Source organism: Filicampus tigris, chromosome 21 (genome assembly GCF_054856515.1).
Source record: "Filicampus tigris isolate MCC_2025a chromosome 21, RoL_Ftig_1.0, whole genome shotgun sequence".
Lineage (NCBI taxonomy): Eukaryota > Metazoa > Chordata > Actinopteri > Syngnathiformes > Syngnathidae > Filicampus > Filicampus tigris.
Window position 1 is genome coordinate 6,158,834 of NC_141237.1, and position 24,409 is coordinate 6,183,242.

At 42.1% G+C, this 24,409-nt stretch overlaps 4 protein-coding genes and 1 long non-coding RNA gene across 10 annotated transcripts in view; 4 read left to right on the top strand and 1 right to left on the bottom strand.

The window, feature by feature from the left end:
- Positions 1-24,409, bottom strand: part of LOC147127347 (uncharacterized) — a 42,607-nt gene that overhangs the window by 16,128 nt on the left and 2,070 nt on the right. Inside the window, exons 3-4 of one of the 3 annotated variants that reach the window (XR_015084280.1) lie at positions 18,709-18,832; positions 922-1,059 (exon numbers count right to left, since the gene is read on the bottom strand). This is a non-coding gene — a long non-coding RNA (uncharacterized LOC147127347). Of the gene's footprint in view, positions 1-921; positions 1,060-18,708; positions 18,836-24,409 lie in introns of all 3 variants that reach the window. The other 2 variants (XR_015084279.1, XR_015084278.1) reach the window with 2 other exon arrangements.
- Positions 32-3,988, top strand: cpb1 (carboxypeptidase B1 (tissue)). The gene is made up of 11 exons (XM_086020891.1): positions 32-96; positions 805-880; positions 958-1,082; positions 1,344-1,443; positions 1,576-1,677; positions 1,758-1,862; positions 1,926-2,036; positions 2,115-2,205; positions 2,367-2,569; positions 3,117-3,201; positions 3,614-3,988. The coding sequence occupies exons 1-11, from the start codon at positions 32-34 to the stop codon at positions 3,799-3,801; spliced, it is 1,251 nt and encodes a 416-aa protein (XP_085877017.1). The 3' UTR covers positions 3,802-3,988.
- On the top strand, positions 5,733-14,441 carry gyg1b (glycogenin 1b). Of its 2 annotated transcripts, XM_086021554.1 has the most exons (8): positions 5,733-5,896; positions 7,846-7,981; positions 8,050-8,224; positions 8,312-8,474; positions 11,559-11,685; positions 12,646-12,849; positions 12,943-13,015; positions 13,167-14,441. In XM_086021554.1, the coding sequence occupies exons 1-8, from the start codon at positions 5,890-5,892 to the stop codon at positions 13,338-13,340; spliced, it is 1,059 nt and encodes a 352-aa protein (XP_085877680.1). In that variant the 5' UTR covers positions 5,733-5,889; the 3' UTR covers positions 13,341-14,441. The 2 variants fall into 2 exon arrangements, with proteins under 2 accessions (XP_085877680.1, XP_085877681.1); XM_086021555.1 differs by lacking the exon at positions 12,943-13,015 and having other exon boundaries at positions 12,646-12,850.
- LOC147127351 (clusterin-associated protein 1-like) lies at positions 15,628-18,863 on the top strand. 3 transcript variants are annotated; one of them, XM_086020890.1, is made up of 12 exons: positions 15,628-15,834; positions 15,913-16,024; positions 16,305-16,389; positions 16,468-16,650; positions 16,881-16,976; positions 17,077-17,154; positions 17,240-17,373; positions 17,557-17,695; positions 17,898-17,964; positions 18,061-18,159; positions 18,364-18,404; positions 18,716-18,863. In XM_086020890.1, exons 1-12 carry the CDS (start codon positions 15,711-15,713, stop codon positions 18,860-18,862), a joined length of 1,305 nt encoding a protein of 434 aa, XP_085877016.1. In that variant the 5' UTR covers positions 15,628-15,710; the 3' UTR covers position 18,863. The 3 variants fall into 3 exon arrangements, with proteins under 3 accessions (XP_085877016.1, XP_085877013.1, XP_085877014.1); XM_086020887.1 differs by having other exon boundaries at positions 15,630-15,834; positions 17,077-17,160; XM_086020888.1 differs by having other exon boundaries at positions 15,634-15,834; positions 16,471-16,650; positions 17,077-17,160.
- bdh1 (3-hydroxybutyrate dehydrogenase, type 1) lies at positions 19,228-22,661 on the top strand. The gene is made up of 5 exons (XM_086020894.1): positions 19,228-19,473; positions 20,006-20,116; positions 20,473-20,614; positions 20,686-20,838; positions 21,701-22,661. The coding sequence occupies exons 1-5, from the start codon at positions 19,261-19,263 to the stop codon at positions 22,156-22,158; spliced, it is 1,077 nt and encodes a 358-aa protein (XP_085877020.1). The 5' UTR covers positions 19,228-19,260; the 3' UTR covers positions 22,159-22,661.

Sequence of the window (24,409 nt, forward strand, 5' to 3'; positions counted from 1 at the left end):
TCGGGAGGCCACGTCAGCCCCACTTGCCAACATGAGGATCCTCCTGCTTTTCGGACTGGTCGCCGTCACCCTGGCCGACGTCGCTCGCTTCGATGGGTAACATTCCTTCTGATGAAAAGACAAGTCCATTTTTTCTTTTCGGGGTATGATGTGAGACACACCGAGCAAATCATAGTTGTTGCTTCTGCCGCATACTGTGACAACTGCGATCCATCATGGTGGCGTCGGCTTCTGATCCAGTTCAATTAGCCTCCCATCAGCTCAGAGTATTTCAATTTTCCGTGTGCCGGCAAACAAGAAAGTTGTCATCTTAGGGAGGCTTTTTTACCCCCACTGTGACACAGTTTATCACTGCTGTTGTCGTTGAACTGCACTGCATCACACAGAGCGGTTTCTTGTGTTTTGCCATCAATACCAATCAAAATTGAGCGCAAGGATCTTCGGAAAGGCCGGATTTGTATTGGATCTCATCTGGTGGCAATACGTTGGGAAAAGTGGTTGGTATGTCTGTCTCACAGTTCTGAGGTTCTGCGTTGGAATCTGGGCTCTGGTTTTGCCTGTGTGGAGTTTCACTATGCTTGCCGTTTTCTCTGGCATCCTCCCACATTCCAAAACTGAAGACTAAGTGGTCCATTGATGTGACTATTAACACGAATACCCTGTGATTGGTTGGCAACCAGTCCAGGGTCTATGTTTCATCCAAAGTCAGGTGGGATAGGCTCTAACTCACATTCAACCCTAATCAGAAAAATGGATGGATGGATGGATGACCTATTGCGTCACTAACACATTTTTCCTCCCAAGTGAACAAGTATTGCGTTTGAAACCAGTGTTTGATGAACATGTGACCCTCATTAAGGACCTGGCACAGAGCATCGAGGTATACCGTCGATCCCAAACGTACTTTCACATGGGGCTTACCGTAGGTGTAGCTCAACATGATTGTCTTTTTGGCAGATCGACTTCTGGAGCCCCGAGAGCGCCGAGCTGGTGACCATCAACATTGACGTGGACATCCGAGTGCCTGCCTTGTACCAGGACATGGTGCACACCATGCTGCTGCGGAGTAACATGGAGCATGAGTAAGTTACAACACTGGGCTAAAACTTCGGCATACATCTGAATTTAGATTTATTCATCATCATCATCATCTGAGAAACACATTCATTCTCACGTACTGTAACAAAAGGGAAAATATTAGCTCACTTCATCATTTGAGCTCCTGCTATATGACATTTTTTGAAGCCTTTGATCAAAAGAGACAAAATCCTCATATTCGGCCCGATTATCAGTGTGCGTTAGATTTTTGTGAAATGCGAGCGCTTTGCTGAATGTTCAAACAGGGTCCTGATCGACGACCTGCAGGCTGCCGTTGAGGACCAGGCCGACAACGAGGCTTCACCCCGAACCCACAGCTACACCAAGTACAACAGCTGGGACAAGGTAAGAGGAAGTGGAATGCCTGCGTTTGTATCTACACTCTCACAAATACGACTTGAACTAGGAGTCCATTTTTTAACCCCGTAGACAAAATCCGCACCAGGGGCTCCCTCACATGTCCTGCTTTGGTTTTAGGTCCAGGCATGGATTGCATCCATTTCCTCTTCAAACCCTAGTCTGATAAGTAGCCAGGTGATTGGGAAAACCTATGAGGGACGCCCCATGACTCTCCTGAAGGTATCTAGCAAGGCCTTTTTAACAAATGACCCTACGAGTGTTGAACATGATCGCAGCTGACATCTGTTTTGCCATCGCAGCTCGGCAAGAAGTCCAGCTCCACCAAGCCAGCCATCTTCCTGGACTGCGGCATCCACGCCAGAGAGTGGATCTCCCCCGCTTTCTGCCAATGGTTTGTCAAGGAGGTACGAGCCTAAGAACCCCCATCTTAAAATTAGGGATGATTCCCAAAATATTTGTGTCCTCAGGCTCTGTCCACCTACGGCAAAGATTCTCAGATGACCAGCCTGCTCAACCAGATGGACGTCTACGTCCTTCCGGTCTTCAACATTGATGGCTATGACTACACCCACAAGAACGTATGTGACTGTGCCACCGTGCGGCGAGTCTCACATCGAAACGCGTGAGTGATTGTGTTTGCCATGTGTGCTTTTTAGAATAGGATGTGGAGGAAAACTCGCTCCAGGAGGTCTGGATCCAGCTGCATTGGAGCAGATCCCAACAGGAACTGGAATGCCGGCTGGTGCAGTAAGTAGGATGGAGATGAGGGAGAGAGACTGTCTCAGGTGTCAATCAAAAAGTACAACCTCCACAATTTGTCCCCTTTGATGACTCTGGAATCTTCTGCATCTCTCAGCATTCACGCGCAATTTCTAGTCCAAAGACGCTAATCAAGGTCTTTATTTTAGCTATCGGAGCCTCCAGCAACCCCTGCAGCGACACCTTCTGCGGCTACAAACCCGAGTCTGAGATTGAGGTCAAGAACGTGGCCGACTTCATCCGCAGGAACAAGTCTGCCATCAAGTCCTACATCACCATCCACTCGTATTCGCAGCTGCTGCTCTTCCCTTACTCGTACACCTACGAGCTGGCTGCGCACCACAGCGAGCTGGTCAGTATGTCCTCGTAGAAAAGCTCATTTGCCTATCCCCGCTCGGCTTTTGGCTCTCAGCTGGGGGGATCAAGTTAGTTAATGCTCGGGATCATCGAGTTAGTTAATGCTCGCACCTTGTCTCTAGTGCTGACACTTTACACATCTCTCCGCGCCCTCACGGGTAATTTTTGACACGTGAAAGGAGACGGGGAACAAAAGAAGCCTTGCAGATGAAGAATTTCATTTCCCGAGCGTGCATTTCTTGCCTTGATTTCATTTCCTGCTGGGCGCCGCCACGATTTCCGCAAAAATGCGTTGCATGTGCATCCGCACGAGTCTTTTACTGTTATCATCTGGATTGAGTTCATAGCTCCTATCAGTCTCTAAATTATAACTTGCAAGCAATTCCAGTCATAAATGGACGTACATGCGTGGCTTAAACCGAGGAGCTCCTGAACAATCTTTCCTGGTCTATCATGACTGGTGGCATAATAATGTAAATTAACTAATAACAATAATAATAATAAATAGTGCAAATGTCATTTTTTTCTCCACTGTATTACAGCTGAAGATCGCTCAGGGAGCTTCTGCTGCTCTTCAACGTCTGTATGGAACTCGCTACACCAGTGGACCTGGTGCAGCAACCATCTGTGAGTAAAAGCAAAATACTGTGGGCTTGGCAGTCTAGTTTCATTGTCTCTATTACCTTCGCAAAGTACCTGTTGTGGAAAGTAAAAATTCTATGACTAAATCTTATGTTGTTGTTGGTTGGTTAGCTACTATGTTAAGCCTGCAAAATGGGCACATCGGGAAAGTAACAGAAGCTGTTTACACAGGTCGTCCGTCGTGAATATGGTTCTGATGCTACCTCTGAAAAGTGTAAAATTGTGTGTAAAGTCACTCGTGACACCCACAAACATCCCGGACTAAATTCAGCTTCCACCCTACATACGCTTGTCCATCATTTACTGTACCCAGTTTTAGGCCTTATTGCAGGACTCCAATTGTTTTGCATCCCACAAGCAAACGTTCAATGAAACTCCCCGGCTTATATGCCCTCAGACCCCGCCGCCGGAGGCTCCGACGACTGGGCCTACGACCTGGGTGTGAAATACTCCTTCACCTTTGAGTTGCGCGACACCGGTCGTTACGGCTTCCTGCTGCCCGAGTCTCAGATCAAGCCCACGTGCGAGGAGACCATGCTGGCCGTCAAGTACATTGCCGCCTACGTGCAGAAGAACCTCTATTAAGAGGAGAGCGGGAACACAGAAGCCGAGGACCCCCGCCAACTGGTTCTCCAGCTTCCCCCTGGCCCCTGGCAACCTCTCCGCCATCTCCAGCCCCGTATCCATGGGAACGGTCACCACCCGCCATGTTTCCTTGCTGTGCTTGACAGAATGTCACGATGAGTGCGAACAATAAAATCAATGATCCATCCCCGCGTGTATGATAATAGAGTGTCTGCTGCTTTGTCTGATGGCAGGGGGAAAATGTAGAATAAAACACTAATGTATAGCAAATAAAAACAATGGACCCACTATACAGGCTCCACTGCATTAAATTTTGAAATATATTATTTGGGGGGGTTGAGGGGAATTGACAGTACTTAAAGCAGTAGTACGCATTTACTCAGAGCCCGTCTACATTTCCGTGGGTCTCTAAGAGAAACTTTCTGCTTCCAATGTTTCCAATAACAGTTATCTTTTTTTTTTTTTTTTTACACTACAAAAGCAAACTGGGGTTGATGAACATCTGGTTTACTGTATTAATTTTGGACACAAAATACTGCAACAGCAACATTAACTAAGTGACAAAGCAAATAAAATCACTTATATTGGATACACACTGTATAAAGATAACTTACTGATCAAAAAGAAAGTACCAAATAAATAAAAAACGAAATGCTAAGCAAATATTTAACGTTCAATGTGTGCTGTTGAGGTACCTTAAACACGGTAACAAAAATTGTACTACTAAATGTATGTATAATGAATTGGTCTGAAAATTATTATTCATACAACGACGAAAATTGTATCCTTGTCATCTCTCATCCGGTTGCCATTCACGCAACTGAATGATAAATAAAATAAAACATAAACATAAAGCGTGCTCAACTAAGCAGGCCCAATTTCACACTCAAGTAATTACATCATTATATTTCAGTATTTATGCTTTTTGTGATATTTTTGATGGGTGATTTGCCGAGATGTTCTTTTCTAACGTAAAATACAGTAGGCCAATGTGCTTTAGCGCGATTAAGGTTGTGAAACGCTGACTAATGAATCGCTGTATTGCTCACTGTCCACAAGATGACGCTAGAGCATCACATATAGGTATCATACACATTTATTTGACACGGTTGCTTGAAATGTCCTCCTTCAACATTGCAACATTCCTCAAATATTTTCACAACACTGTGCACTACACACATTCCAATCTGCAACAATTTACAATTAAAGTCTCCAAGATGAACTCCAAGTTAAAGTGGCATTGAGCAAGGCTTTCCTGCCTGAGTGTATTATTTCATTTTATCTGTCACTCTTATCTTTTTCCATTACTGTTGTTACCACACCATTGGTCACTTTATATTGCTTTATTACTCTGTATTTAGAAAACTTGTATTGTCCTAAATGTGTAATTTGTTATCGTGTTTGTTTTGCTGTAGTACTATAGAGACGCTCCAAAGACTGGAGACAAATTGCTTGCGTATTCTGATAGGGGTGCAAGCCAAATACGTGGGTTTCATGGAGCGTTTGGACTTCCAAAGTAAGGTTTCAAGACGGGATTAGGGTTTCAAACAAGGGGTAGGGAATTAAAGTATAATATCTTGCCTAGCCAGGGTTCAGGTTTCAAGTTAGAGTTTTTAGCTGGGGTCAGAGCTGTACTAAGGGTTTCAAATCATAGCTTTAAGCCATGGTGGGAAAGAAGGAAGGACGAACAGGAAATACTTATTCCATCCTCCCTTCTTTTCTATAATATCTCAGGCCAAAGTGAACATTATTATGTATCATATAGAACTACGACAGCATAATAATGGCTTATGTGTCCGCGCACACACACCCCTTCCACCCCTAAAGGCCTGTAGAGAGTGCGTGTTTGTGTGCGTATCCGCTCATGCAGGGAGCAAGTGTCTGTGTGGACAGGACACAGCCCCCCAGTCACATGACGCCGACCACTGTCCCGCTGCTATAAATGCACCTCAGTATACTTTAGTCGCTCCTTTTCGTTCCCACGCTAAAGTTGCCTTGACTGTGTGTGCGCGTGTGTGTGCGTGCGTGGGTGTCGTGGTCGCGTCCACGAAGCTACGACGACGTAGCTTGGACTTTCTTCCTTCAGTCATGGCAGGTATGAGCTGACGGAACGCGACTTTTCCTCCAAATACCGCGATAATGCCAAAGAGGCGAGACCTGCGCCTTCTAGTGTAACGTGGAAAAGCGGTAACTTAAACACGCAAAAATGTCAACGGAGTGACGTCGCGCGAGCTTTACATGTCGTGGAAATGGCAATGTGTCGTCACTTCAACGTCGAACTCATGTGCGTAGGGCTTTTAAGTGATCTCTTTTCGGTTAAATGATAATGTAGGTACATTGTGCAATGTATAGAAAAGGTGACGTTATCGTGCCGACGTCACAGCACGGTGCAGTGACGTCAAACGATTTATTAATGTTCAGTATAATCTAATGTCTAACATTATAAAGCAATACTTTATTTTGCATCATTAACATTAAGGCAACAAGTGACATTATATTCAGTGTATTTTCCGGTTAACTTGAGTTCCACTATGACTTAACTCATGTCAGACAAAATTGCTAACAAAACAGTGGTTTATGGATTACGAATTAATCTTTCTGTTCCTTTAATCACATTTTTACCAAAAAAAAGGGCGCAAGTGACAAAAACTCAATTAAATATTGCTTGAGTTATATGACGTCATAACCTGTGTCCGATACTAATATGAGTTACACAATGAATTATCTTCAGCAATTATTGTCTATAGCCAACGTTATATTGCCTTAATGTACACTTACTGCGACAAGTGATAAAATTTCAGTTTAATACAGCATTTTTTTGTGTTAGCCTGTTAACTTGTTGTTGCAACATGAACAGCTGGTCGCCGTGACAACTGAACATGGAGGACAACATCCATGGAGTCAGGCAGTGTTAATGAGTAATCTTCAATTTAATCTAACCCTCCTTTAATCCAATTCCACAAATATTTGCAGCAATATATGAGGACATTTCTGTGAATTACAGTACTGTGTATTTTTGTATTAGCTTGTGTTGCTATATGATGACATCACTTGCGTCAAACAAAACAGTCCTGGCAAAGGTAGGGGACGCCATCGGCAAGTGGCATCCCTGGTGAACAGGGTGGATGCTGGTCAGCAGTATGAATTATTAATGTTTAGTGATGTCTGCTATTGTTTTACCCAGCCTCAGCTGGTCCTAAGCCGGGATATAAAATGGGTGGGTTGCGTCAGGAAGGGCATCTGGCATTAAAAACTGTGCCAAACCATGTGCATGGCTCGCTGTGACGACCCTGAAAAACAATCCGAACCACAACTACAACAACGACATATCTGACATTGTTTTCATATCATCTTTACCAAGTGGCATTGCTATTTAGTACTATGCTTTGTGATGTTAATATCACTCTATGATGACATAACCATAACTCGTCACTCAACACAATGTCAAATTCATCGAGAAAACATATGGCTCAAACACATCAACTGTAACTGTCCATCTCTCTTTTTTTAAAGAAGCTATTATGGAAAAAAGATTTAATATTGTGTACCCAAATTGTTCGGCCTCTGAAATTGAACGTACACCTTTTATCTGCCCATTTCTGAAAAATGCCTGTGAGCGAGCCGTTGCTGAGATTAGATTTAAATGTATTTTATATCCTCGTAAATGCTGCTTTTTGTATTGGTTTTTACTTTGCAAGTTGTTTTTAAATTATCAATACACTTCTTGATCCTTGGGGTATTTTGACAAAAGAGTGTTATGAAAACACAAGAGAACTGTTTTAAAAGTTGGGGCAAAAAAAAAGAAAATCATAATGTCTCCCTTAAAGTTTAGCTGAATGCACCCATAGAAAAGGGAGTGTGGGTGAATGGAGGCCTGGCCAAACACGTCTCCTCGCAGCTTGCAACACATTTCAACATTTAAATTCATTACTGTTGGCAAAAACAAAGTTGGTAGAATGTAGGGATTTAAATCACCTCTAAATGTCGCCCATTGCTCTGGGAATTAGAAGAGTAAAAAAACGTGCATCTCTTCCTCCTCTACAGACCAAGCTTTTGTGACATTGGCTACCAATGACAGCTATGCCAAGGGAGCCATGGTTCTGGGCCAGTCCTTGCGCCGCCACAAAACCTCCAAAAAGCTGGCAGCCCTCATCGGGCCCCAGGTGTCGGAACCTTGCCAGTAAGGAAGCCCCATTCCCATCCAACCGGCAGTCCCGTGTTGTTGTTTGACGCTTCAAAAACCGTTAGGTCCGTGCTGAGGAGGATCTTCGATGAGGTTCGGCTGGTCGACGTGCTAGACAGCGGCGACGCGGCCCACCTGGCGCTGTTGAGGAGGCCCGAATTGGGCGTCACCTTCACTAAACTCCACTGCTGGACCCTCACACATTACTCTAAGTGTGTCTTCATGGATGCAGACACTCTGGTGAGACCACGAGAGCATGTCAAATAACCGCACCAAATCAAAAAAGGTGCGTGAGCACGTTTTTCCGCCCGTTTGTATACGTCCCAGGTGCTTACGAATATAGACGAGCTCTTTGACAGAGAAGAACTGTCAGCTGCCCCCGATCCTGGCTGGCCTGACTGCTTCAACTCTGGCGTGTTTGTTTTTCGTCCATCTGTGGAGACTTATGACAAACTCCTTCAGTACTGCACAGAACACGGCAGCTTTGACGGTAAGCCAACACACACATCTTGCGCAAGTAAAGAAAAAAATTAAATTACTAGCGTGTTTATATTTTGGGATTTGAGGGGGGTTAAGTGTATAAAAGTAGGGGTGTTTGACCATGCATATACAGAACCAAGCCAATGCAATTTTTTTTTTTTTTTTTTTTACGGTAGCAAGGACTGCTTGAACGAAGCAGACATCACACCACACTTGGGTTCGTTGTCTCTTGTTTCGAAGCCTAAAGTTGACTTATGAGTTTGATCTTGTGTCGGTTTACTACAGGGATCAGCACCTGGAGGCTGAATACCTTGTTTACGCCGTCAGTGCACAAAAACGTTAAAGCTGTTCTTCAACAGGGTGTTTTTATGTAGACTAAGGTATGAGTGGAACCTGCTTTGACCTTTTAGCCAGGTTGACACTTAAGCTTTCCATCACTCTACAGATTATGAATGATATTTAAAAAAAAAAATAACTGAGATAGCGATGGAATCCAATGCATCTTAACGCTGCATGCCTGGCTCCAAACAGACAATGATATACGGCAATGAATTGGCAGGACACCACCCACTTGGCCGGACTACATACCAGAAATCCCCTTGTCATTCAAAAATAGATTTTAACATAAATGATTCTTATTATGTGAGGGACCCAACACGTGACGTGGAGAAAAATGGTGTTCGTACCGCTCTAATGGTAAAGCCTCCTAACTTGTTATTGTCTCAAGTCCGTGGCTTAGCCAAACTTATTGAGGATTTACAATTGTAGATATTGAACAGGTTTAACATTTACGATTGTCAACCTAAACCGTTCAAGCAGATCGGGTAGGAAATGTTAGGCTAATTGCACAGGATAATCTTTGAGACATCCGATAATTGGGCCTTTGTTGATATTCATTACTTCAATTTAGTTCTATTATCAGCATGTATCGTGATACTATCATTCTTAGTTACAGAATATCCTATTATATTACTTTCTAAAAAAAAAAAAAGCACTTTGAATAGAATCATGGAAAAAATTAACTTCCGTATGGAATCTACTAAATCAGAATAAGAAACAAGCACGTGAACCAAACCGCATCTTAAACTCTCTCCCACTTTGCATTTATGTAAGCCGAATCAGCTGTGAGTAGGCCTTAGTGGCTGGCCAAGACATCATGTACAGACTTAGAAAGGAACGTTAATGAAGAGAATAGTTCATCAGCCGTGCGCTTCAAGTTGACTGTGAATATCAACAAAGCGGTGACGGTGCGTTACCTGAATTATTTCCATCCCTTGAGGGATAATGTCATTTTGTCGAAAAAAAGGAAGCGGTAAACTGCACTAGGTATCATCGCCATAAACCAAATGGGGGATGAAACGATGCGCTTCAAACTTTTCTAAAGCAACGGAAGTCAATTAAGACGCCGGAGCTAACTACCTTCCTCGCTTGATGACTTACAAGCATTATTTGCAGAATATTTCACTACGGGAAGTTGTATAATCGCTACTATAATGGAGTAAGGGGCAATTAACAAAAGAAGACATTATAGCCATTATAATCTTTAAAAGTGTGCAACGCACCCCCGTTGGCATTTAACAGATGCTTTGAGTGTAAATGTGTTTTGTTTTTTTTTATGAAGGAAAATGAGTCATGAAACATCGTAGATGCAATTAAACCGTGAAGAATGGTAAAAACTAATCAAAAATCCAGGGTGCGCCCGCTCGGATGTTTTCACTTTGGGCTGATTGTTTGTCATTTTCGAGACGCAAGAGACAAAAAAAAAACCTCTGATAAAGGCTCCGCACGCTGCCTGCTAAGCAATGTTGCCCTCAGGAGCGGGTGGAAACTGACAAAAAGTTTGGAGTTTGATCACTCACTTGGACAGAAATGTAGCTTCCAAGAACTCCAGTTATTCCGCTCAAAACTGCGATGTTCACAAGCTTTACAGTATGATGATGTTTGACAATTCTGATGCCAGCGCCCAAGGAATCCTTCCATAGGCTTCTGATTATTGCACATATTTTGACAGGGAGGTCATTGTGCCAACAGCAAGCAAACCCCCCATTTAAATAAATTTATAGCGAGCCGAAAGTAAGCAAGCCTCCCTATTTATAGCAACACATTGATCTTTGATATTTGCCACGGTGAGGAAGAAGGTTGGGTGTCAACTGTAATGCTCATGTGACACATACTGTAAGCTCTGGCCAGCAACTGTGAAAACTAGCCGTATACACGTAACTGCATATTAGAAAGTCTATGCTACATTTATATGAGACAACGTAGTAAAAATGGAAATTTTGCAAGTTTGCGCAGCAACATTATATATTTTTTTACGTGGCACAAGGCACACTCAGTTACTGGCGTACTTTCCGTTTTTCATTTCAATGTTTTATATTTATGGCCTAGAAGTGTTTTTCCAAACATTGTTTTTAACAACCTTCCCATAACAACCATTCACGCTCACATTTCCTTACTGTAGTCACCGAGTGGAAACTGAACCCACACTGCCTGCACTCAAGTCAGCAGGAGTTCTGAAGTCTTGTCTACTAGTCAACAATGGTTTACTAGTACTCACCAAAACTGGACTGACTACCGCCCATTCAAGATGCCACATCACAACACTTCTCCATTACCTTCTTTACATCACAATCATATGTTGAATATAATCTAAGATACTGGTCGACAGCTACGAGGTTCTCAACACTTTCATTTTGAACCCTGAGGTCTGGTGACACACACCTTCAGTACTTTTGGCAATCCACGAGGGAGGTGACCACTTTTTTTCCGGTCAAAACTATTTTTCCATGAAGGGTGTGAAGTCGCCGACTAATTCCTAACCTAGTGCACATGACTTCCACCCAAGCTAAACTAACCTTGGTCCTATCTCTGCCCATCACAGAAAACCAGACTTGGTTTCCCTTCATTTTGTAAGGCAGTCAACTGAACCACTGAACCCCCAATTGCTTTTGGTACACTACTTTTAATGTTACATCCCTCTGGAATCTAAATAGAATTCAAATTGTGGATCAGTCCAGTCCGATCCAAAGACAAGTCCCTCCAGTAAATTGGAGCTAATACTATCCTTTTGATGGTTGCCTCCCTTCTGTTTCAGGGGGAGACCAAGGGGTTCTGAACGGCTTCTTCAGCGACTGGGCCACGGCTGACATTTCGAAACACCTCCCCTTCATCTACAACCTCAGCAGCATCGCCATTTATACGTACCTACCGGCCTTCAAGCAGTAAGTGTCTCACCCGTTTGCTGACATATTGGTGAGGGGGGCCTTGAATACTTGGAGTGGGCAACGGGGAGGAGAGGCATGGGGCACTAGCTTTTTAAAGTTGCGGTGTAGGAAGATGTAAAATCCTACTACGGCAAAGAGTCTGCGTAAGATGTGACGACGCGCAAGCAAATCACGCGCTCGTAATCACATGCTGACATGGAGTTCAGAACAAGATGAGTAGTGGGACGCCTGCAACTCCGGATAGGGTTTCCGCCCCAACAGCTGATAGCAAATCCCCAAATAGAGCCGTTTATTTAAAGACCTTTATGTTTACCACTCAGCCAGGTCATTGTGCGCCCACTCTTCTGTCCTTGTGGCCGTGGAAGCTCCCCCTTTAGACGTAAACCTTATTGACAAGCTCTAGGTTTTGTTTTTTCTTGGCAACGCAGTAGAAATGACGAACGTATTTTCACCCGTCGTAGCAGGAATGATGAATGTGTTTTTACCTGTCGCCACTTGTCAGCTTTGGCAGCGCTCTGGCCAATGAACAAGCCTCACAATCCTGGGGAAATGTGCTCATACAACAGCGACGTCAATACATATTCTCCCGACTCCACAAGACACCGGTTTTGTTTCAGTCGTACATTCATGAGGGGGAAAATAGCCATATATATTTTGGAGGAATAAATTCATATAGTTGAGGGCAAATTGTCATTTGAGGTAAAAAGTCCAAGTATTTGACAGACATATTTTTTTTAAAGATATTTTGAAGATTAAAGTTGTAATATTCCGAGAATAAAGTGTTATTTTTAGAAATGCATTTTAGGGGGAAAAAAGTGTTATACTTCAGATCAATGTTTTTTCAATATTTTGTCAAGATAGAAGTCATAATAATACTTCTACTAATAATAAAATAAATAAAAAAGTTATATCTTTTCAGAGCATAATCTACATTGACTCCACCTGGTCTAATTTCAGCTATGGTAGCAACGCCAAGGTGGTTCACTTCCTGGGGAAGACCAAACCTTGGAGCCACGGCTTGGACGCCCAAACCAAAGGGATATCCGGCGGCGCGCACCCCTCCTTCCTCCTGGACTGGTGGGCCTTGTACTCCACCAGCGTGGTGCCTATGCTACAGGAGCATTACGGAGACCAGCCCTTCCACTCGGAATGCATCGAGGAGGTAACTACACCGTCCGCATTTATGAATTGTGATATGCTTTTTTTTTAAAGTCGTGACAGATGATATAAATATGATTGTTGTTATGTATTTCTGGTGGTGGATGATGCCCCTTCCTTTCCCGTAAAGTTCCCCTACAGTGACATGGTTACTTTTGGGCGTGCACAGGTATGGAAGAAGCTCAACACAAGCTTGTTGGCTTCGCTGTGACTTCACAACAGAGCTTCTGCGGCATTAATTTGTGCTGATTTTTTTTCTTTTTTTTAACAAAGTCTTTTAGTTTGGACTCATGTTTTTTTTTTCCCCCTGGTTTCCTCAGGCCATGGAGGAGAGCCTGGCGTCCGTGGCCGCAGCGGTCCACCTATCGACACCGCAGCAGCAGCAGCCATCTTCAGAGGAGCGCAAGCAGAAATGGGAGCAAGGGCAGGCGGACTACATGGGGACGGACTCCTTTGACAATATCAAGCGGAAGCTTGATACTTTCCTCAAATGAGGGGGGGAGGGGATTCGAGGGATGCACTGCCACAACAGACATACATGTGCACCAGAAGAGTTCATTTATTTCACAAGTTGGATTCAAAAAGTGAAACTTATGTACAGTGAACTCCCAGCATTTCCATCTTGTCGCTAAGAAAATCTATTGGAATGAATTGAGGAGCTTCAATTTGGACAAAGTAATGCTTTGCCACTATGATAGGGCAACTACAGGCAACTAGAACCCTTTTCAAAGGGAGGCATCAATTACTTGAAGAGTTTCGCTATATGTGGCGGGGTGGGATCCTTAGCGTCTGCAAGTAGTAAATTACTATGGCCCATTCCTACCCAATTCCGCTAATAAATACCATTTAGATTGTTTCTTATGTAATATTCTAAGTTCTTGAGTTGGTGAATGTTGGTTGTAGCTAGTATCCTTAAAATTAAAACGATAACAAATAATCATGAACTATTTCACCGTGTGTAGAGAATCTATGGTAATAGGGACTGAACCCAGCTGTGACGCCCCCCCAAAATGTTTATGATTGCCTATATTAGTAGTTAAATTTACTACAAACTATGTCAAAACCGTTTCATACATTTCAAACTCATCATACATAACCTTAAAAATAAATGTCGTACAGATGATTTCAATCAGAAAAAAATGCACCACAATTTTACATTCGGTGTAGACTCTCTGTAACAACCCAGGCTAAACTCAGCTCCTACGCGTCATACAAAGCGTGTCTCTCAGTCAAGATGCCTCATATTAAACACACTTGCTAGACAACAGGTTCCATTTTGGCACCCTCTTGAAGCATCTTAGAGCATTTCAGAAATGACACAAACATGCAAATGGATTCACTTTTTAGTCATTAGCTGGGGATAGGTTCCATAGGAAAAACAAACGTGAATTATTTGTGAAACGTGAACTGCGAATATGCAGGGGATTGTCATACTGTATTGTCATTTCTTGAGATTGTGAATTTTGAGGTTTTCGTTCAATGTAATCATCAAAATATTGAATAATGAAATTGTTCACGCCATGTGTATTGCATTTATACAAGTTTCACTTTTTTCAATCAAGCTACTTGAATAAATGAACTTTTCTTGCAATTCAGTGAGTCGCACCAGTATATTTTCTACCCGCCTTTCGCCACCTCTCTTCATAGATAGCAGAGTTAAATGGTTTATGTTCTGACAATTATTTTGCTTGCCACGTGCTGCCATAGGTTATTGCATTAAAAGTTGAACAAAGCCTTTCCAACTACGTTTTGAACACGACATATAGCATTTACCTGTACAGTTACATTTTTGCCTTTTTAATAAAAAAAAAAAAAAAAAGAGTCACCTGAGCATTTTCACAAGTTCTGTCAAACTAAATGGATGGAATGTTTACAGCACTTCTGGAAGCCTCGTGAGCATAGACATGCTATGCTGTATATTTCAACATTTTACATGACCAGGATGTGTGACAATATCTTTCATCCGGAAATATTATTAATAAAAATAATAAAAAAGCGTTTTAAAATTGAAATTTGCTTAAAGTGTGTTTATTTTAACAGTAGTATCCACAGTTATGACCTACTTATAGTAATTGTTTTGAATAAAACGTCCTTAGTTAATGTTTGTATGACCTGTAGAGTACCAGGTAAACACACAATCATTGCACTCGTTTGTTACTACTGTACGTTTATGTACCATTTAAACAAGATACATACGAATGGCTTTTCCATGACCACTTCAATCAGCTTTTTTTTGCTGTTACTTTTGCTTATCATTGGGTATATAAGTCATTAACAGTATTTAAGAATAAAATTGTATATTTCTGAAAAAATTGCACAATTTTGCACATTTTCACAAGAGTGAAATTGTAATATGAGAATTCATTCAAGATACAGTTGCATTTTTTTTTAGATTAAAAGTTGTTTACTGTATATTCAAACTAGATCGCATTTGAGGATTTTTTTATGTCATTTTCAGCATTAATCTTGACAATAAATTATTTAAATTGTAAATATGTACTGTAGATTTTTTTGTACGACTTGTATCCCAAATACGTATTGCCCTCGTTAATACAGTGCATTTAAATATGATACGGCTAACTACGCTATGTTACTACTTCACACTATGAATTTGTTTTGTTTTTTTGTCGTCTAGGAAACGCTTTACGTTGTGGGTGTGACGGATCTGTTGGCCGCAACGAGAACGTAAACAAAGGCTTTGCCGTCGCTGTGTCGTACATGTCTTGTACTACGTAGTAAGGGAAGGGAATTGACAGGTTTATAAAAAAAAAAAAAACGATCACAAAGCCAAAGCGCAACACGTCTTTGTACGCTTAGAAATTGATCGTGAAGCGTGCCGTATTAAAAAAAAAAAAAAAAAATGAATGAATAGATGTGTGCCTTTTCCTAAAGATTCTTGTTTTACAATTGTTTTTACTATCGCAGCCTTAATTAATAAGCTTCGTCATTTAGTGCCGATTCGCAGGATGTCTTTCAGAGACTTGCAAAGTAAGTACACAGACCTATATGCCTCACTGATATATGGCGTTCATTTCAACCTGACTGCTGAAATTATTTCTTTGATAGATTTTACAGAAATGATGAGGGCTTTGGGCTTCCCTCGCTTGATATCTGTGGAAAACTTCCGAACGCCCAACTTTACGCTCGTTGCAGAAATCCTAATATGGCTTGCTAAATGGTATGTTTAAAAAAAAATAAGGATTTTTATTTAATGATTCTTAAACACATTTGTACAACGTGGCAATGTCAATATTTGGCTAAGTAATATAATGGTCTTTATAAATATTTAAATTTCCTGGTTTCAATACTGCTGCTGACACGATGCAAATTTCCCCACTGTGGGACTAATGAAGGTTATCTTTTCTTATTCTATCTAAATGATTGTCGTCATTGCACACATCCCCTGGTATGCATATGATGATAAACAACAATGTACCCCTTTCTCCTCTCTAATCCAGTTATGAACCCCAGATGGAAATTGCCACTGACATGAATACAGAGTCAGACAGAATATTCCTCATCAAGACTGTGGCTCAGTTCATGGTAACGTCTTAATTAAATTCCCAAAAGAACACAAGTAAGTCTTTTTTCCTATCAACAAATATGCATCTCTTCATGGAGCAGGCAACTAAAGCTCACATCAAAATGAACACCAAGCGCCTTTACCAAGCTGACGGTTATGCGGTGAAAGAGATGTTAAAGATCACTTCGGTGCTGTACAATGCAATGAAGACCAAGCAGATGGCCCTGGAGGACAGAGTGGAGGAAGAAAACACCAAATTCAAGTTTGAACTGGGAACTCGAGTGAGTGTTTGGTTTTTTTTTCATGGGGAGGTAGTCTGCCTCAATGAGAGCCTGCAAAGGTTTAAAGAGGAGAGGAAAGTGTATACAGTATAGTTGAACCTTGAATTGAATCGCTATTAAATTGGACTCTTCGAACTGCATTAATTCTTTGCGGCATGGATGCAACGGTTCCATAGATTTGAACTATTTTGAATGTCCTGAGTGGGTGTATCATCTCCGTATTTTTCCAGATTTCAGATCTGAAAGCAGCTCGGCAGCTGGCGTCAGAGGCCACGTCAAAAGGAGCGTCTCTGTATGATTTATTAGGAAAGGAGGTGGACCTAAGGGTGGGATAAAATATTCGCCGACAGAGGTTCTTGAATTGACATCTCGAGTTCTCTGTGAAATTATGGTGAGACTTTTGTTTTTTGGTGTTTTTTCCTGAAGAAATTGAGAACAGCTGCCATTGCAAGACCTCTGGAGATCAGTGAGACAGAAAAGGCCTTGAGACACGCCATCAAGGAGGTCTTGGTTTGTGTCTAGAAACTGACATCTTTATCTTGTTTAATCATTTCCTTTGTATCGTAGCCTAAAATATTTGTCCTTTCAGGAAAATGTGGAAAAGACCAAAATCATGATGAGGAATGTTGTTTCTGATGTTGCCAGTCTGGATGCCAAGAAAGAAAAGAAACACTGGCAGTTAGAGATGAATCAGAGAAGACTCCAGACACTGCAAAGTGTCAGGTTAGTTTACAATTTTACAAAGACCGAAAAACATGGAGATAAATATGACGACAATGGAGAAATTCTGCCACATAGAGAAACTAGGAAGACTTCAACCTTTTGTTTGAACAGTATAATTATTCTCAATGATGTGGTGTCTTTTTTTTGTGAAGCAATGACTTAATGCTCCTTTTTCAATCTCAGGCCATTATTCATGGATGAGTATGAGAAGATTGAGGAGAAGCTGGAGGAGCAATACAAGTTGCAAGTGGAAAACTTTGCAAACTTTTATTACCTTGAGTGTCAGCAGGAAAAACAGATCAGACAAGAGAAGATGTTTGAGGTGCCTGAATGTAAAAGAGACGTTTTTTCTACTGTTTTTGGTTGAATGAAACATTAAATGGAACAATCCCTGAATCACATGTAGAAAGGATATTAAAGTTAAAGTTGTTGTTGCTGTTTAAAATTAGAGGAGTACCGGTCTATAGTATATACCGTACTAGCCTATTCACTTGGTTGGACTATGTGTCTCTGTACACCTGCAGGGGGAAAACAATCTAAAGAGGATGAAGCAGCAATTGAAGGAAAATTACGGGGATTCTATGAGTCCAAGTGAGACAAACACAGCTTCAAAACTTGCATAGCTCAAATTGACCATGTGCTACTGTTAACTTGTGGCACTCAATAATGCGTTTGTGTGTATTGTAGTTAATGAAGAGGACACTGTTGAAGACAAAGGCCTAGATGGAGACACTGATGAGTGTCAAACGTCTAATCCAAGACTCCCTCTAAACGACATTGTGACAGGTAAACCAAAAAAATGTTCCAGACGCCAGTTGTTAGTTTTCAGATAACACTCCAGTTTCACAAGAGAACAAAACATTGCCACCATTTTACATTTTCAGTTCATCGTCATCAAATGAAAGAGCCTCAAAAGGCATAGTCCATCACACAGATTATGACTGCCAACGTCTACATCATATTGTGATTTATTTGTTTTGTTTCACTTAGGAACAACCATTGGGAACATGCTTGGTGGTGACAGTGATGAGGTAAATCTATAGAAATATTTAAAATGTTTGCTCCATGTACTCACATCTTGATCCCACATTCCAAAAATATACATGTTAGGTTGATTGTGGACACCAAATTGTCCATTGCTATGAATGTGAATGTGCCCAAGTGACTGGGCACCATCCTGAGTGTCACCTGCTTTTTGCCCCAAAATCAGATGGGATAAATAGATAGATGATTATTATCAAGACGATTCTAAATTGACTTGGACTGGGCATTCCTTTTCCCTTTTAAATATACCCTGGGCATGTATTGAAGTTGACAAGCTGTGTGTAATTGTACCTTTCAGTCAGAGGAGAGCGAGAGTGATGAAGACGAAGAAGATGAGGGCCTGGGATTGGATGGCTTTTTGGGGGGTCCAGAAGCAAGTGCGTCTTGCACTTCCAGAGGAGGCACGAAACGCCATCTACTGGATAAGAGTGACGATGACTTTTGAATTCAAACCTTACCATTGAAATTAATTGTAGGTTCTCTTAAGATGAGACGGAATTCCGACGAACAACATCAATTTAAATTTCGCAGGGTCCCCGTTATATGCATATTAAAATAATACCCATGAAAATAACGTTAAGAGCTCTAGTTTCAATATTACACTGGGCGAAATAGCAAAAATGAACCTCGCGCGAAGATGATCCACTCACATGTACTTCCGTTTTCGCTGGCTATAGTTTCTCGAATCCTCGCAAATGTATCTTAGTGCCTGTATTGACACTTCACAAGCAACGAACATGTGAATAAAACTGTTATTTTATAACGATACTCGAACAAGTCTGTCTTATTAACGTTGTCGTCTGAGAGGCGTGTCCCGGAACGTAAAGGCACCATTCGGTTAAGATGGCGCCGCTTCCCAGGTTCCGAGTGTGCCTTCTTGTCTCTTTCTCCGTCTTGGTGACCGTGTCACTGGGCTTTGGCCTGCCGGCCCTGCTGAACGCCGCCACGGGATTGCTGGGTGTGCCAGAGGCGAGCGTGAGCGAGTGCGTCGTGGTCTCCTATTTGCTTTTCGTCCTGTACATCGCGACACCTCGGATCCCCAGAGGACTGGTAAAGGTAACTAGCGGGGCCATGAACGCACCACGAGCAACATATTCTGGATACGGAGTGGCTCCTTGGGGCACGTTTTTTTTTTTGTCCGCAATAAAGTTTTACTATGGTATTGAAGTCCAAAGTTTAACAAGGGAAGAAATGATATATTTTAACAAATACATTTCAAAATACATTTTATCATAACAATATTACAGCATTTACTCTGGAGCCTACATAACGTTCTTCTCTGTGCACCCTATCCGGTGCTGAAAACTCACCTATTTGCAGCTCTGTGCATATTTTTCTGCTCTCTGTAACACCCTAAGATCACGCCAAACCCCTGGCAAATTCGTAATTGGTGTCAAGTAATTGGTGTTTTATATATAGTCACACTATATATAAAATAGAAAAGACTAATTGGTTTGTTTTATTGGTGCATTGTATGCAATTATTATTTTATGGACCTCCAAGCTGTGGTTGAGGGAGTCCAGTTTGAGAACCGGTGCCTCAAGGGATCGAGTACAACACTACTACATCGGTGTTTTGTTTGGTGCAGGCGACGGGCAAAGCGGTGTTTATTACAGCTTGTGACAGCGACTTTGGTCTGGCTCTCGCCCAACATCTGCACAAACTTGGCTTCACCGTCTTTGCAGGATGCCTGCTTAAGGTGAGTGTGGCGCTCAACTGCATAGGGTTGGGGAAGTGCATTTTTAGAATCTCAGTAACCCAATCTGCATACATTTGTATAAAAGCTTCAGGGAAGAACTCTTAAATCATAGCATCAAAATAGGGTCAAGATCCGTGTTTCATGGAAGGTTTTTGTTGTTCAAAGTAAGATTTTAAGACAAGATAATGGTTTCAAAATGAGGATTTTTTTTCATGCCGTTCAAAAGACAGTACAGAGGGTCGACAGTTTACAACATAATTTGATTCCTACAGCCCCTGTATTGTGGCCAAGTGGGGCAGTGAGCGTGTGGTGTTTTGACATGACGGGCTACAAGATGGAGGATAGTTTCTTTGCAGGATAAATGTGGAGAGGGTGCCAAGGTCCTGGAGGAGTTCCACTCAGAGCGCATGAAGGTGGTCCAGCTGGACGTGTGCAACAACGAGCAAGTGAACAGCGCCGCCCGGTTTGTCCGAGACAACCTGGAGGACTCGGAGAAAGGTAGAACAATCGGAGTCAACGGACGCCTTTGCTTTGTCTCGTAACTTTTTGTGTCCGGGTCCACCATCCAGGTCTATGGGCGCTGGTCAACAACGCCGGGGTGTCTACGTTCGGAGGAGTGGAGTTCACCTCAATGGAAGCCTACAAAGAGGTTTCTGAGATCAACCTGTGGGGCACAATCCGGGTCACCAAAGCGCTTCTGCCTCTCATTCGCCGGGCCAAAGGTGGGGGCAACAAATCTATTGCAGAACTCAAGAGTTCTTTGTATAAATGGCAGATGAGAGCTGTATTTTTCATCACAATTCTGACCTCTGCGTGTAAGAGGCTTTTGCTTTCCTGCGGTTTGGAATATACACATCACGTTCGGACTGTTCTTCGCGGCTCGCTGTCATGAAGACGCCAACGAGTGACTCACTTGTGAAGTTGCAGGCCACATTCTTGGCCCAAGTAATTCTCTTAAGACAGCTCAGCTTTGGACCCCAAGGATTTACCACTGTATTTAATTTGGAACAAAGTTGACATTGTGTGTTTGGACTAGAACAGGGGGCTCTTGGGTTGGCTGTACCGACTTAGAAGGTTTTGAGGTTGCAGATGGTATCCATTGAAACCGCTGTATTTAGTGTTTTTCATTTGATTGTTTTACATACAAATATTTTTTTCATACAAATATTTTCTGTAACTGGCTTAACTGTATTGTTTTTCAGCTATTCCCAGTACATGATTGGGATGAGAAAACTACGAGGCATCTTGTTCCAAACTAGTCGCATGTCACTCTTTGACCAAGTTCGCAGTTTGTCAGTTGAGCAATGGAACTGTTAGAAGGTGCCATTCAAAAGAGGTTTAGAGCGGAGTTCTGTTCTTACATAACACAACACATAACACAAATTTGTCATCCCTCACTAACCTACCCTAACACAGGAGCAGTCAGAATTACAGAAAGTGTCCATCCAGCTACTCTTCCGCTTATCCTCACTTAGGTCACGGATGGAATTTGAATTTTGAATTAAGCTTTCATCCACAAGAAAGTCTAAAAGTGGTCCCTCCAGTGGCACGCATTTCTTGTTCATTGCTGCATTTCTCTCACAGGCCGCGTGGTCAACGTGTCCGGCTTGTACGGCCGGGTGGGCAATATCGCTCATTCGCCTGTCTGTGTGTCCAAGTATGGCGTGGAAGCATTCTCCGACTGCCTCCGCTACGAGATGAAGTCCTGGGGCGTCAAGGTGTCCGTCATCGAGCCAGGGAATGGCGCCGGCATCCTGAGCCGTGACGTCTTGGCCAACACTGCCAACAAATTGTGGGCCGAGGCCTCGCGGGACGTCAGGGAGGATTACGGGAAAGCCCGCTTTGATCAGATCATGACGTTGATGCGCTCACAGCGCAGCGGCGGACAGAAGGACGTGAGTCCCGTGCTGGACGACATCGCGGACGCAATTATGTCCAAACGTCCGTACACCAGGTACAACTCAATGGAGCCGCACTGGTGGATCCGAGTGCAGCTGATGACGCACTTGCCTGCCGCGCTGTCCGACTTGCTATACTTCTAACTGGTAACATTCCAGCTCAATGCTATTCCTCAGAACTTGAAGTCTTTCACTGATCAAGCCTTAAATTTCAATCGTTTTTAAAGAGTACATGATTTAATTTTTTTATTGTGTTTATCAGAGCCCCAGATGTGCCATGGAAGAAAAAAATTACAGTACAATGATAGGTTCTAAAAATTTGGGCCATGAAAATACAGTTGTACATTGACTTGTGAATTAAATCCAAGTTCATAATTCAGTTTAGTTGTTTAGCAAAGAAATCTTTCCTATTTAAGTTCATTAAAATGCCATTAGTCCATTACAGCCTCTAAAAGCACACATTTTTGTTACATGGTTTTGAAAAAATAAAAATAGCACAGTATTGTGAAAAACATGAATGTAAACAAATTTGCTTTTATAAAGTATAATTACTGTATGTACTATAATGTGCGTGTGTTGGATGTTTGCCTTTAAGAGGCATGGCCTAGGGAGTGACATCCACACCTAGAGTCCGGTTGAGGGTTGAGCATGCAAGTCATGCAAGTTCAGCTCCTTGTAAGTGTTTTTTTTTTTTTTTTTTTTTTTTTTTTTCTGGATTTGGGTGCTCAACTGTTCAATAAACAGCTAAAAACACATTTTTAGTCCGTATCAGTCAAGCAGCGACATAAATGAAACTTGCTTGTACCTCAAATTTTGGCTCTCGACACAAAGCCTGGAAAAAAAAAAATGGGACCAAGTGACGATCATTAAATCAGAAAAACTTGGTAGTTGAGACACCTGAAAGTCAAGGTACCACTGTACTAATTTTGGGCCACAAAACTGGTATTATATGCACACAAAATATTCATCTGTGGTTGCATGATCATTCCCATTAACAACTTGGACGTCTGTGTAAGCAAATGGAGCGGCCCTTAATAGAAACTGCAAGATGTGATATCCTTAAAGTAAGTGTCAATTCTCCCCAATAGCCTATAACGTCACGTTTTTCATCATGTTTTTGTAGCTCATCCCCAGCCTAAAATAAAATCCAATTATCCTTTTCCATCATCTTTGCCGGGGCACTATCCTCACTATTTCTAGAGAAGGTGTTCCAAGTTTGCTCACTCCACTGTCCAGTACGAGCCACAGCTACTCTGTGGCCGCACATTGGGTTTTTTTACATATGGGGCTCCTTACAAAAATTATACCGTAGATTCAAGTTTTAGGTTAAGCCGTAACATAAATTGCCACTAGGTGGCGAAGTAGCATCACACAGCATTAAATATTATGCGGAATGAACGCACAATTGAAATGAACGTACAATTCGGTAGAGGGAAGAAAATGTTACAATGAATGAACGCATATGACCGTACAAGTAGGTAGAGGGAAGAACATGTTACAACCAAACAAGACACATTTTTAATTACATTTGAATAAATATTTTTGCCTCGTGTGTATGGCATATGCTATAATGACCACAGCATTTTGTTTTACACAAGATTGTCGGTTTACTGCTTGCCATTTGTTTTACATGTATGGTTTACAAGTAATTTCCACACAAATACTTACAAAATTATGACTTTACTGCTACTTCAGCGCAAGTTCAGACCTACGTAGAATCCGGGAATGGAACTTTGTCGGGAATCGATGACCACCCTTTACTACTGTATAGATGCCATTTCTTCCTATTAGCGTTTTGTAAATACCTATAAAACAGTATACCGTACTGAATTTTGTAAAGAGCAATAAAGCCTTTGAAAATAACTTAGAAAATAGACGAATGTCTGTAAACCTAACGTCCACTAGAGTTCACTCTATCACAATTAATTCTTGACCCATGGCCAGGTCCAAGAGGGGGTGCTGTTTTCGGCACAACGCCGGCCCGGGCAGGATCGGCAAACAGACGGCAACCCACCCACTCGCACCAAACGGGGAAATGACAAGCCTCGACTCGGAGGGATTACTTCCACCACCGGTGTGGGCGAGCCGGGCGGCCGCAGACGCGTCAGGTTGATGCGTACCTATACCTCAGGGCGGCCATCCATTTTTCAGAAAATTCAATTTAATTTGTGAAATGAACACATTTTGAACTCTTACAAAAAAAAGTCTTTTTCATCTTTACGCAGGACTGTAAGCTGCCGTCTTTTTAAGAAAAATACTTTTTTTTTTTTTATAAAAACAACAACTGCAGAGTCGCTGTCAGCACTGATGCGTAGCGCATTTTGGGTTCCTGACGTCAATCTCGAATGCGTGCGACTTGGAGGTTCAGACCGCAGTCGCATTGCAAAAAAAAAAA

What these genes read in the sequence shown, in the direction of transcription:
- bdh1 (XM_086020894.1), top strand. Translation starts at nt 19,261, where the DNA reads ATGGCGCCGCTTCCCAGGTTCCGAGTGTGCCTTCTTGTCTCTTTCTCC. An exon ending in TCCCCAGAGGACTGGTAAAG is followed by an intron (nt 19,474 to 20,005) that starts GTAACTAGCGGG and finishes TGTTTGGTGCAG; the next exon opens with GCGACGGGCAAAGCGGTGTT. An exon ending in CCTGGAGGACTCGGAGAAAG is followed by an intron (nt 20,615 to 20,685) that starts GTAGAACAATCG and finishes TCCACCATCCAG; the next exon opens with GTCTATGGGCGCTGGTCAAC.
- LOC147127351 (XM_086020887.1), top strand. Translation starts at nt 15,711, where the DNA reads ATGAATAGATGTGTGCCTTTTCCTAAAGATTCTTGTTTTACAATTGTT. An exon ending in CGGGGATTCTATGAGTCCAA is followed by an intron (nt 17,965 to 18,060) that starts GTGAGACAAACA and finishes TGTGTATTGTAG; the next exon opens with TTAATGAAGAGGACACTGTT. An exon ending in TCTAAACGACATTGTGACAG is followed by an intron (nt 18,160 to 18,363) that starts GTAAACCAAAAA and finishes TGTTTCACTTAG; the next exon opens with GAACAACCATTGGGAACATG.
- cpb1 (XM_086020891.1), top strand. Translation starts at nt 32, where the DNA reads ATGAGGATCCTCCTGCTTTTCGGACTGGTCGCCGTCACCCTGGCCGAC. An exon ending in CGGAGTAACATGGAGCATGA is followed by an intron (nt 1,083 to 1,343) that starts GTAAGTTACAAC and finishes ATGTTCAAACAG; the next exon opens with GGTCCTGATCGACGACCTGC. An exon ending in GCCAATGGTTTGTCAAGGAG is followed by an intron (nt 1,863 to 1,925) that starts GTACGAGCCTAA and finishes TTGTGTCCTCAG; the next exon opens with GCTCTGTCCACCTACGGCAA.
- gyg1b (XM_086021554.1), top strand. An exon ending in TCATGGATGCAGACACTCTG is followed by an intron (nt 8,225 to 8,311) that starts GTGAGACCACGA and finishes TATACGTCCCAG; the next exon opens with GTGCTTACGAATATAGACGA. An exon ending in TTACTTTTGGGCGTGCACAG is followed by an intron (nt 13,016 to 13,166) that starts GTATGGAAGAAG and finishes TGGTTTCCTCAG; the next exon opens with GCCATGGAGGAGAGCCTGGC.